This window comes from Nicotiana tabacum, chromosome 3, assembly GCF_000715075.1.
Source record: "Nicotiana tabacum cultivar K326 chromosome 3, ASM71507v2, whole genome shotgun sequence".
Lineage (NCBI taxonomy): Eukaryota > Viridiplantae > Streptophyta > Magnoliopsida > Solanales > Solanaceae > Nicotiana > Nicotiana tabacum.
The window spans coordinates 83,068,982-83,077,929 of NC_134082.1; the positions used below are offsets into that span (position 1 = coordinate 83,068,982).

At 39.4% G+C, this 8,948-nt stretch overlaps 1 protein-coding gene across 1 annotated transcript; it reads right to left on the reverse strand.

The window, feature by feature from the left end:
* Positions 1-6,070: 6,070 nt before the first annotated feature.
* LOC107797111 (calcium uniporter protein 2, mitochondrial) lies at positions 6,071-8,672 on the reverse strand. The gene is made up of 2 exons (XM_016619971.2): positions 7,986-8,672; positions 6,071-6,813 (listed from the first exon to the last, which is right to left on the reverse strand). Exons 1-2 carry the CDS (start codon positions 8,562-8,564, stop codon positions 6,301-6,303), a joined length of 1,092 nt encoding a protein of 363 aa, XP_016475457.1. The 5' UTR covers positions 8,565-8,672; the 3' UTR covers positions 6,071-6,300.
* Between the last annotated feature and the right edge of the window lie 276 nt (positions 8,673-8,948).

Consider the following 8,948-nt stretch of genomic DNA (forward strand, 5'->3'; position numbering starts at 1 on the left):
GGAAGGAGTTAGTAGTAGACGGGGTTGTTTGGTTCAGACGGTGGTCGAGCTGTTTGGGCAGTGACGTTTGGTGGTGAGGGTTATCGTCGCCGGTGGTTTAGCGTCGTGGGGTCGCGAAGCTGATGGAGGTGGCGTTGGAGGAGTTGGGTTGAAGGGTGGCTTCACGATGAAAGAAGGGGGGAGTCCGGTGGTCGTGAGGCAGGGTAGCAGGTGGTCGTGAAGGTGAGAGGAGCTGGGGGAAGGTGACGGACCGGTGGTTATGGCTTGGAGGTGACCGCGAGGGCTGTAGGGTTTTTTTTTCGTGGGTTTTGGTAGGGTTTGCTTTGGTTTTTTAAAGAAGATGGAGGAACAGTCGTTCTTCCTCCTTTCTCTGGTTTACTTACCTCTTTCTTTTAAGAAGAAAGAGGAACAGTAGATGTTCCTTTCAAAATTTCAAAATCTCCCGTTTTTTTTTTCAACTTTTTCCCCAAAAGTCCTTTTGTTGGTCCCCGTGTTTTGTAACATGCCCATGAAAATGAGCCCCACGCGTGGTGGGGTTCGAGGCATATGTCCCCCACGCGTGGTGGGGTTCCCCATGTGTCCTGGACACTGTTTATTAAGGGCTAGGTCCGAAAATTAGGCCTAAAACCGGGTGGTTTAAACCCGAATATTATTCTTTTGCCAGGACCCAAGAAATAGGAACACGTTGCTTAACTTGTCTTATGTAAGCAAAATAACTACCAAAAATAAGACTAGTATTTAAACAAAACTATATCTTTTTGAATATTTTTTCAAGATTTAAAATAGCTACAAAATATTAATGAAACTATATTTTTTTTGTAATTTTTGTTTTAAATATTAAGATAAAATATGAGGTAATATTTTTTGTATTTTTCAAAGTTAAAATGACTATAGGATATTAATAAAACTATTTTTTTTTGTAATTTTCGTTCTTTAATAAAGGTAAAAATATGAAGTAATATTTTTGTATTTTTCAAAATTATAATGACTGCAAACATTAATAGAACTATATTTTTTTTTGTAATTTTCGAATTTATATAAAGTACCAAAATAAAGTACAATTTTTGTATTTTTCAAGTTTATGAGAGATACATAAACTAAAATTTATATATATATTTTTGAAATTTTCTTTTGCAACGAAATAAAGTAAAAATAGTTAAAATAGCTGTATTGGACCCAATTTCACATATTCACGCTAAAAATGTGAAAATTCTCGGGGAGGGTCAAAAATCACGTGCTTACAGCATCCTTTCTATATCAAACACTTTATGTCACAAAGGAAAATTGCTACTATACGAGCTCTATATTTATGATTTCATGAATAATGGCTCAAGGGCCAAGCACAAATATACCTCGAATACTCAGGGACTGTCATTGGTAATCAACTCGAATTCATTAGACATCAATAGGTACCCCTCGATCTATAGGCCAAGGCTATCTTTCTCAGGGACTAACACCTCAAACAAGTTCGAAGTGTTATTAGGAAATAATCCCAAGAGGCATACCCAAAGGCTACGGCTAAATTAATGCGACTCGGAGACGTCCGAACCCCGCAATCAAAATAGAATTTCAGATTCTATGAAAAACCGGTTAAAAAAGGCTACCCTCGACAAATAATAAAAAAGGGCTTCGATAAAATTGGCCCTCGAAAAATCTTAAGAGGTATCAAATTACCTAACACAAACGTTCTAAGGCACAAAAAGCAAAGGGGTCTCCATCGGCATCGGACCCTCAAAAAACCTAATGGGTAAAAAATACCTGCCAAGTCATAAAGAAATTTTTACTAAGTCTTTTAAGCCGAAGGGGGGAAATAATAGCCATCTTTTAGAGGCCATAACGGTCTGATCTAAAAGAGCCTAAGGTCCAAAACATTTAGAGTTCAAGACCTTGTTCTCATTCAAGTCGGACATAAGGGTCCCACTATTCCGAGCTCAAATAAAATTGACTTGAATATAGCTCGAGGATTCATCATAAAACCTTAAGAGGTATTCTATTATAAGTTCAAAACTTTCCTATTATTTACTAAAAAACCTAAGGGTTTGTTTTACTTTGAGTTCGAGCTGATGCTCACTCAATTATTGAAGTTATAACAACATCGCAAGGCAAAAACAAAGCAGACTTTACCACGGATCAGAGATAGAGCGGAAAGAAAGGGAACTTTTTTATACATAGAAGGTATGTACAATGCCCACGAGGGGCCTTACACAAAAAACAAAATCCTAAGAGCCTGGTCCACTTAGGGAGCCACATCTTTGGGAGCTATATCTTCGGAAGTAGCTTCTTCGGGGACCTCATCCTCATCTCCTCCACTCTCAGATCCACTAGTAGAGTCTTCATCATCGGAGAGTAAAGCTACAACCTCGTCCTCCAAAGCTTTCACTTTCTCGATATCGGTTGAAAGGTCAAAGCCACGAGCATGCACTTCCTCGAGAGTCTCTCTCTAGGATTGTTGCCTGGCGAGATCTCCTGTGCCTGAATGTTGGCAGCCTCGGCGTCAGCTCGGTAAGAGGACACAAACGCCTCCACCTTAGATTTAGCCTTTACAAGTTCAGCGGCCAACTTAGCCTCGAGCTCCTCAATCTTCCGGATCTGGGCCAAGCTTTCCCCTTTCACACTTTGAAGTTGGCATTCGAGCGAAGTTAGTTAGGCCCAAAGCGTGTCCTTCTCTGAGGCAAGATGATCCATGTGCTATTTCTACCCTAGGGTCTCAGCATCTTTTGTCTTGACCTCTTCTCGAAGCTGCTCCACCAGCTCATCCTTCTGCTGGTCCTGCAAAGTCAAAATGTTAATCACTAAATCAAATGAATACGTAACAAATTCCCAAAACGTTACATTACCTGCTCGATGAGCCCTCGTCAGTTCGACTCAGAGGTCCTTGATCTACTCATCTTTTTGAAAATAGAGGAGCTTGAGGCCGTTTCTCTCCTCCACAAGCCTCTTAAGTTTGGCTCGCATCGGGTCAGCTCAGCTCAAGACTTGGAAAATGCTTCTCGATAGAGCATCATGGCCTTCACACAAAGGGAAAAAGTCAGACTTGGAAAAATGAGAGAGAAACACAAACATAATTATGAAAGCAGATACTTGTTTAAGAAGCCGCTGGGCCTCATAAAAAATGAACGAAGCATTCGGATCGGGACCATTTTCAACCCCTATGAAGCACCCCTAGAAAATATAATTCCCTTTGTGGGTCGTCCCTACGTGAGAGGTCTTCATAGCCCGAGCATCTCGGAACTGCCCTTCGAAGAAAGTAGGGCCGGGTGGCGATTCATCGTTATTAATTATCCCAAGTGAATCACTAGGGACATTCTCTTCTTTTTGAGGGGCCTCAGAATTAGACCCTTCAGGCATACCCGCCAGCCATTCTTCACGGAGGGGTACATTTTTATCACCCGATGGCTCGAGGACTCTGCTCGGATTTCCCTCCGAGATTTCTTCGATTCGAGATTGAACCGCATCAACTACCACTGGTTCAACGACCTTTGAAGTTTCAGTGCTTCACCACTTCCGAACTACCAACAAGCAGTCGACGTCCTCTCCTTCTTTCTCCTCCTCCCAAAGTTGTTGAATCGCATCAGCAGATAGGGATGCAGGTCGACTCTTGGTTTCGAACCCTACTTTTTCTGTGATTTGAGGTATTTGGAGGCGAGATCCTTTTCCTTTTCTTCTCTTTGTTTGGCTTCGGGATCTCCTCTTCACCAGGCGGAGGCGACCTCAAAACAACATTGTATCTGAGGCCTGCATGAGGAGAAACTAAGTATTTTACAGAGAAACATCAATATGTGAACAAAGGGACTCACTGTGGTTTTTAGCTTCTCACCGACCCTTGGCCAAATCACGCCAACAACGCTTGGTGTGTGAAGAAGTAGAGGCCAGTTGTAGAACCTAAACTTCAAAGTCCAGAATCACACCAGGAAACTAAGGGGAAGCTGCACCATGAAAAAGAAATTAGATCGAAGGAGAATAAAGAAAGCAAAATAGTGAACATCATTGATGGAGTTGTACTTATGTTTCATGTTCCATTCCTCGGGGAATGGCATTCTTTCGGCGGGGATCAGGTCAGAGATCTTGATTCGGACGAATCGGCCCATCCATCCTCGATCTTTGTCCTCATCAATGCTCGAGAATAGCGCCTTCGCGGACTGACGCTGGAGCTTTATCAGCCCACCTCGATAAAGGCGTGGGTTGTATAACATGATGGTCAAGGGTAAAAGATATCCCCTTGACCTTGCTTAAAAAATATCTGATCAAAATGACAATGCGATAGAAAGAGTGGTAGATCTGGCCAAGGGTCACCCGATATTGGTGACAGAAATCGAGTATGACAGGATCTATGGGACACAATGTTAAAGGGTAAGTATACACACTTAAGTACCCTTTCACATGGGTAGTGATGTCCTCCTCAGGGGAAGGAATCACCACATCCTTGTTTTCCCAATTGCAGTCCTCTTTCACCCGCTCGAGATCGTTTTCAGATATCAAGCAGATGTATCGGGACATGGTCTCGCATCGGCTGGAACTGATGAATGTCTTTCGATTTTAAAATCGGAAGACAGCTCGCATGGCCCAGGAACGCACTCCTCAATGCGAGGCTCCACCGACATTTTATCACCGGCCGACCGCGATGAGGATTTTTTTTCTTTTTGAGGGACAACTTTAGATGTTTTAGCCATCACTGTTATGGGATTCAATAAAGGAGAAGAAGTTGATGTTATGACAAACACACATTGAAGAGGAGGATGGATTTAAAGAAAATTGAGAAGCTTGTAGAGATTTGAGGAAAGGTTTTGGAAGTAAAGATTGAGAAATTGATCTATTTATAGTGTCCACTTCAATGGTTTGAGGAAATTCATGGCCAACCATCAGCCATCGTTAATTAATGGCCTTGGGAACTATGCGGACGTGACACTTCAGTCATTTCTGTCGCTGACGTTATGGAAATGACGTCATGATCGAGGTATCGGAGAATCGAGGATCAAATCATTTCTTATCATTTCACTCTGAGAAATGCGGGGACTATCTGTATACGGTCGAAATCAGGTATGCCTCGATTTCGTAGGCTCGAGGAGTTGATGCGAGAATGAGCTCAAAACGGACCTGGCTCGAGCCCGATGGCGGAGTATAGAGCTTGATGATCAAAGTGATCGATGAAAACCAAGGCCGAGTATGACCAACCTCGAGTAAGGCATAATAACGGAATGACAAGATATTAGCAACCAACCGAAGGTCTCGGTAGAATGTCGGAATAAATAATACCAAGCGGTTATCGGCGCTAATCACATGATTTATTTTCGTAATTAGAAGTGTACCTTATTTAGGACTCCCCTATTATATAAAGGGGAGCCCATTCATTTGTAAGATACATTTTGACTGATAATACAATGCATACACTTTATTCTCTAGTTATTTTATTCATTGTTCATCAGAGTTGCTTTATAACTTGCTATTTCTACTATTCCACCTCTAGGCCGTCATAGCTCGAGGTCGAGATTTGGTTTGCACACTTGTTTGACTTATTTTATTCTTCAATTTGTATATTTAATTCCTTGTTTATCAGTTGGTATTGGATTAAATCACATATCCTTAAAATCACAATATAAGTTTAATTGTTACTCGAATTTTAGGGTAAACAAATATTTAAGTAATAAAAAACCCGAAAAACCCGATTAAACCGAACCAATCTAAATCGATATAATTGATTTGATTTGGTTTTGATAAAAACCGGACCAATCCGATCCAGGTAGACCCTAGACCCATACTTTGCATTCGTTTGAAATTGTTGCATTTTGATTTGTCCTATTCTATATTCCCCAACAATCTCCGGGAATGATGAAAAAGAATCTACATTAATCTCCCAGTTTTTGTCATTTGGAGGGGCACAGGCACATAATTTCTGAGTCATTCTTTTTTGGCATATTCGTTGGATCAAAATATAGATCCGGTGGTTTCATCAATATTCTATAAGTACTGTATTATTTTATTCACTTGTAATTGTTAATTAAATTATACTCCATTTGATAACGAGAAGCTGAGTATGGCAAGTGTACCGTTTTGAGTAGTGACAAAATGCATATACCCGAAGAAGAGATTCGTATTGTTATTGGAACTCCATTTCATTCCTAAACTCTTCACATACATATACATTGGCCGTCATTAATAGACAATAAAAGTTAACTTTGTCCGAGTGTAAAACTAAAACCAAGAAGGGAAGAAAAAAAAAACAGAGACAAAATTGATGCCTCTTCTTTTTCTTTTGCAACCATAATATTGTTTTAATCTTCCCTATTCATGAAATAAACTATTCTACCTAGAAAAATGTTCAGGTAAATGGTGAAATTCTGTCTTGTTTACATCAAGGGATAAAGGGTTAAAGGCTAAGGTATTTCCAGGAGGCGACGTTGAATTAGGATAACAAGCTCTTTTGAGCTCATTATACCTTTGAAGATCGAAATTCTTAAGCTTCACAAGTCGTTTTTGCTTAGCAGCAAATCGGCTTTGGAAAAATCCTTCGAATGAAGGCTCTTTCGACGTCCTGAGGAAAAATGCATAACCAGCCATGCAGTAAATGGATGTGACATAAAAGCAAATTGGTTCCATGACGTCCCATGAAAGTTCCCAGAATGTCAATCTCATGAATGCTGCTGTCTGAATGACAAAATAGCCTAGCCCACACCACAACTCTCTACGCACCAATGACTCAGCTTTCTTGTCAATCATTGATTTTTCCTCCTCCATTTGCTTGAGCTCCTTCATCATTTGTGGGTCATTTGGGTTCGGCAATGGCATTGGTAATAGGCCTTGTATGGTTTTCACTACCTGTAAACAAAAACAGAGTACCAAACATTTGGGTAAAACTAACACTCCACTTGACATACCTCTGTCTATTTGAAGATCATATGACAATCAGCATAGTAGTATTTCTTACACGTATATATAAATAGTATTTCTTTTAAAAATTCATATATATATAGACATTAGACAATAGGTTGACACTAGTTAAAATCATACGATGTAACTACTAATTTATAAACAGGAAATAAAACTTCAAAATTGACATTTTCCTAAACCCAATTTGTGAAAAGTCAATCGACACGCATAAAAAATCCTACCTAAAAATGAGAGCTAACTCCCTGTTGAGAGAAATGAAAATAACATCTCCCTCTTAAGAGTAATGAAAATATCTTAGCCCCTAAATTTGTTATTCTCTTACTCTATTCCTCCAATAAGAATGGGATAGACGAGTGACCAATCCACCACGTTATGTACCCTTTAAACACACGTAATATATGAATATGCCACAATTGACATAAGGGGCTTCTCTAGCCATGACTACGCAAACAACTTCTCACCCACCTAATTTGCTAAGAGTTCTATAGCGTCAAGCATTAGAAAATACCAGTGGGCAATTTGAAATGGAAATGGAAATTGATAGCTAAATCATTTTCTCTTTGTTATGGGCTTTGCTAATTTTTTGAACTCCACAATAATTGGATGTCCTTTTCTTCTTACCCAACTCTTCCTACATCCCATCCCCCACCAAACCCCCAAAATCCATAAATTAAAATTTTAGCATCTCATTTTTCTCTCCAATAATCAAATATCTCAATTTTTTTTTATTTTTGGGGAGAAATATCTTAAAAGCCTCGAATGTGTTCAAGAAGAAATTTTTGGGTCTTTGAAAATGATCCGACTGGTCCACTCCTTTATAAAAGTCACCATCTCGTTTAGAGATCTGGAGTAACTTTGTTTCATTTTCCTGTCTGGAGAAAAAACACACAAAATAGATGAAAATCTATCAGTTTTCGGTAGACTCGGAGTATCTAACGAAAAGTAAATCAACATGTATAATTTCTATGTAATGCTGCTAATTACCAACCATCACATAGTAATTCATCGTAATTTATCTTTCTGAGAATCTGTAGAAACAATAATCCTTATGTATCAGAGAAAGGCTTAATAAAAGAATAATGAAAAAGTGGAAAACCAACCTGATCAGGCCTGAGGAACACAACGTTTCCTAGAACAATTACACTTCCAGAATCATCTAGAATCTTCGCGAATTCTAGGCATTGATCAGTACTATTCGAACAAGATTCACAGCAGATCTGAACAAATTCTGAGTACGAAATACAATTTTTTTCAATTTTCCTTAGCTTCAATTTCACCATCTCCAGTTGTGATAATTTCAGCAACTTCCTTGCATCCTCCACCGTCAATTTTCCCTCCGACGTCTCCTCCGGCCTCAACTTTTCCGGCGTCAGGAGTCCATCGAGTCTGATTCTGTTTCTTTCAGTGTCCATTTCACGCAGTTTCTCGATGAGCTTTTCGCCGGAGGGTAGTGATCGGAGATACGGCGAGTTCGCCGGAGATGGGTAGCGGTGGAGGAATCGCCGGAAAGTTCCGTTGTCTCCGGGATCTGGGGCGATATTATTATCAGGACAAGGAGTAGTCAATGATTTGGATGCCATGGATGAAGCTGAAGGAATAATACGGCATGTGGAAATGGAAAAATTAGTGGTTTTGTATGCATTGAAAAGGCGCTGAGCTAGCGTTTTTTTTAACGCCATTGATACAAAAGAGAATAAGAAAAACTTAGTAATGAGAAAGAAATTTGGCTTGGGGAAATGGGAGCTTTACGGGTTTGAAATGTTCAAGCTTTTGAACGATGAAGAAAGGTGTCATGCTCGGACATATTTATAGGTCCACTCTCTCTGGAGATATGACGAAATGACAGCCAGCTACGTTAATCCAAGTGAAAAACGGATCTAGAATTTTAATTAATGTACTATAATTATCAAGATACTAGTAATATTTTTTTGGTAATAATCGGTGTATATAACTATCTATATGTGTGTGTCTAACTTTTTATTTTATATTTTCTAAATTCTTAACGCTTTTTCATTGTTTGTTCATTATGAAAAAGATTAACATTTTTTAATATTTTAAAAAAC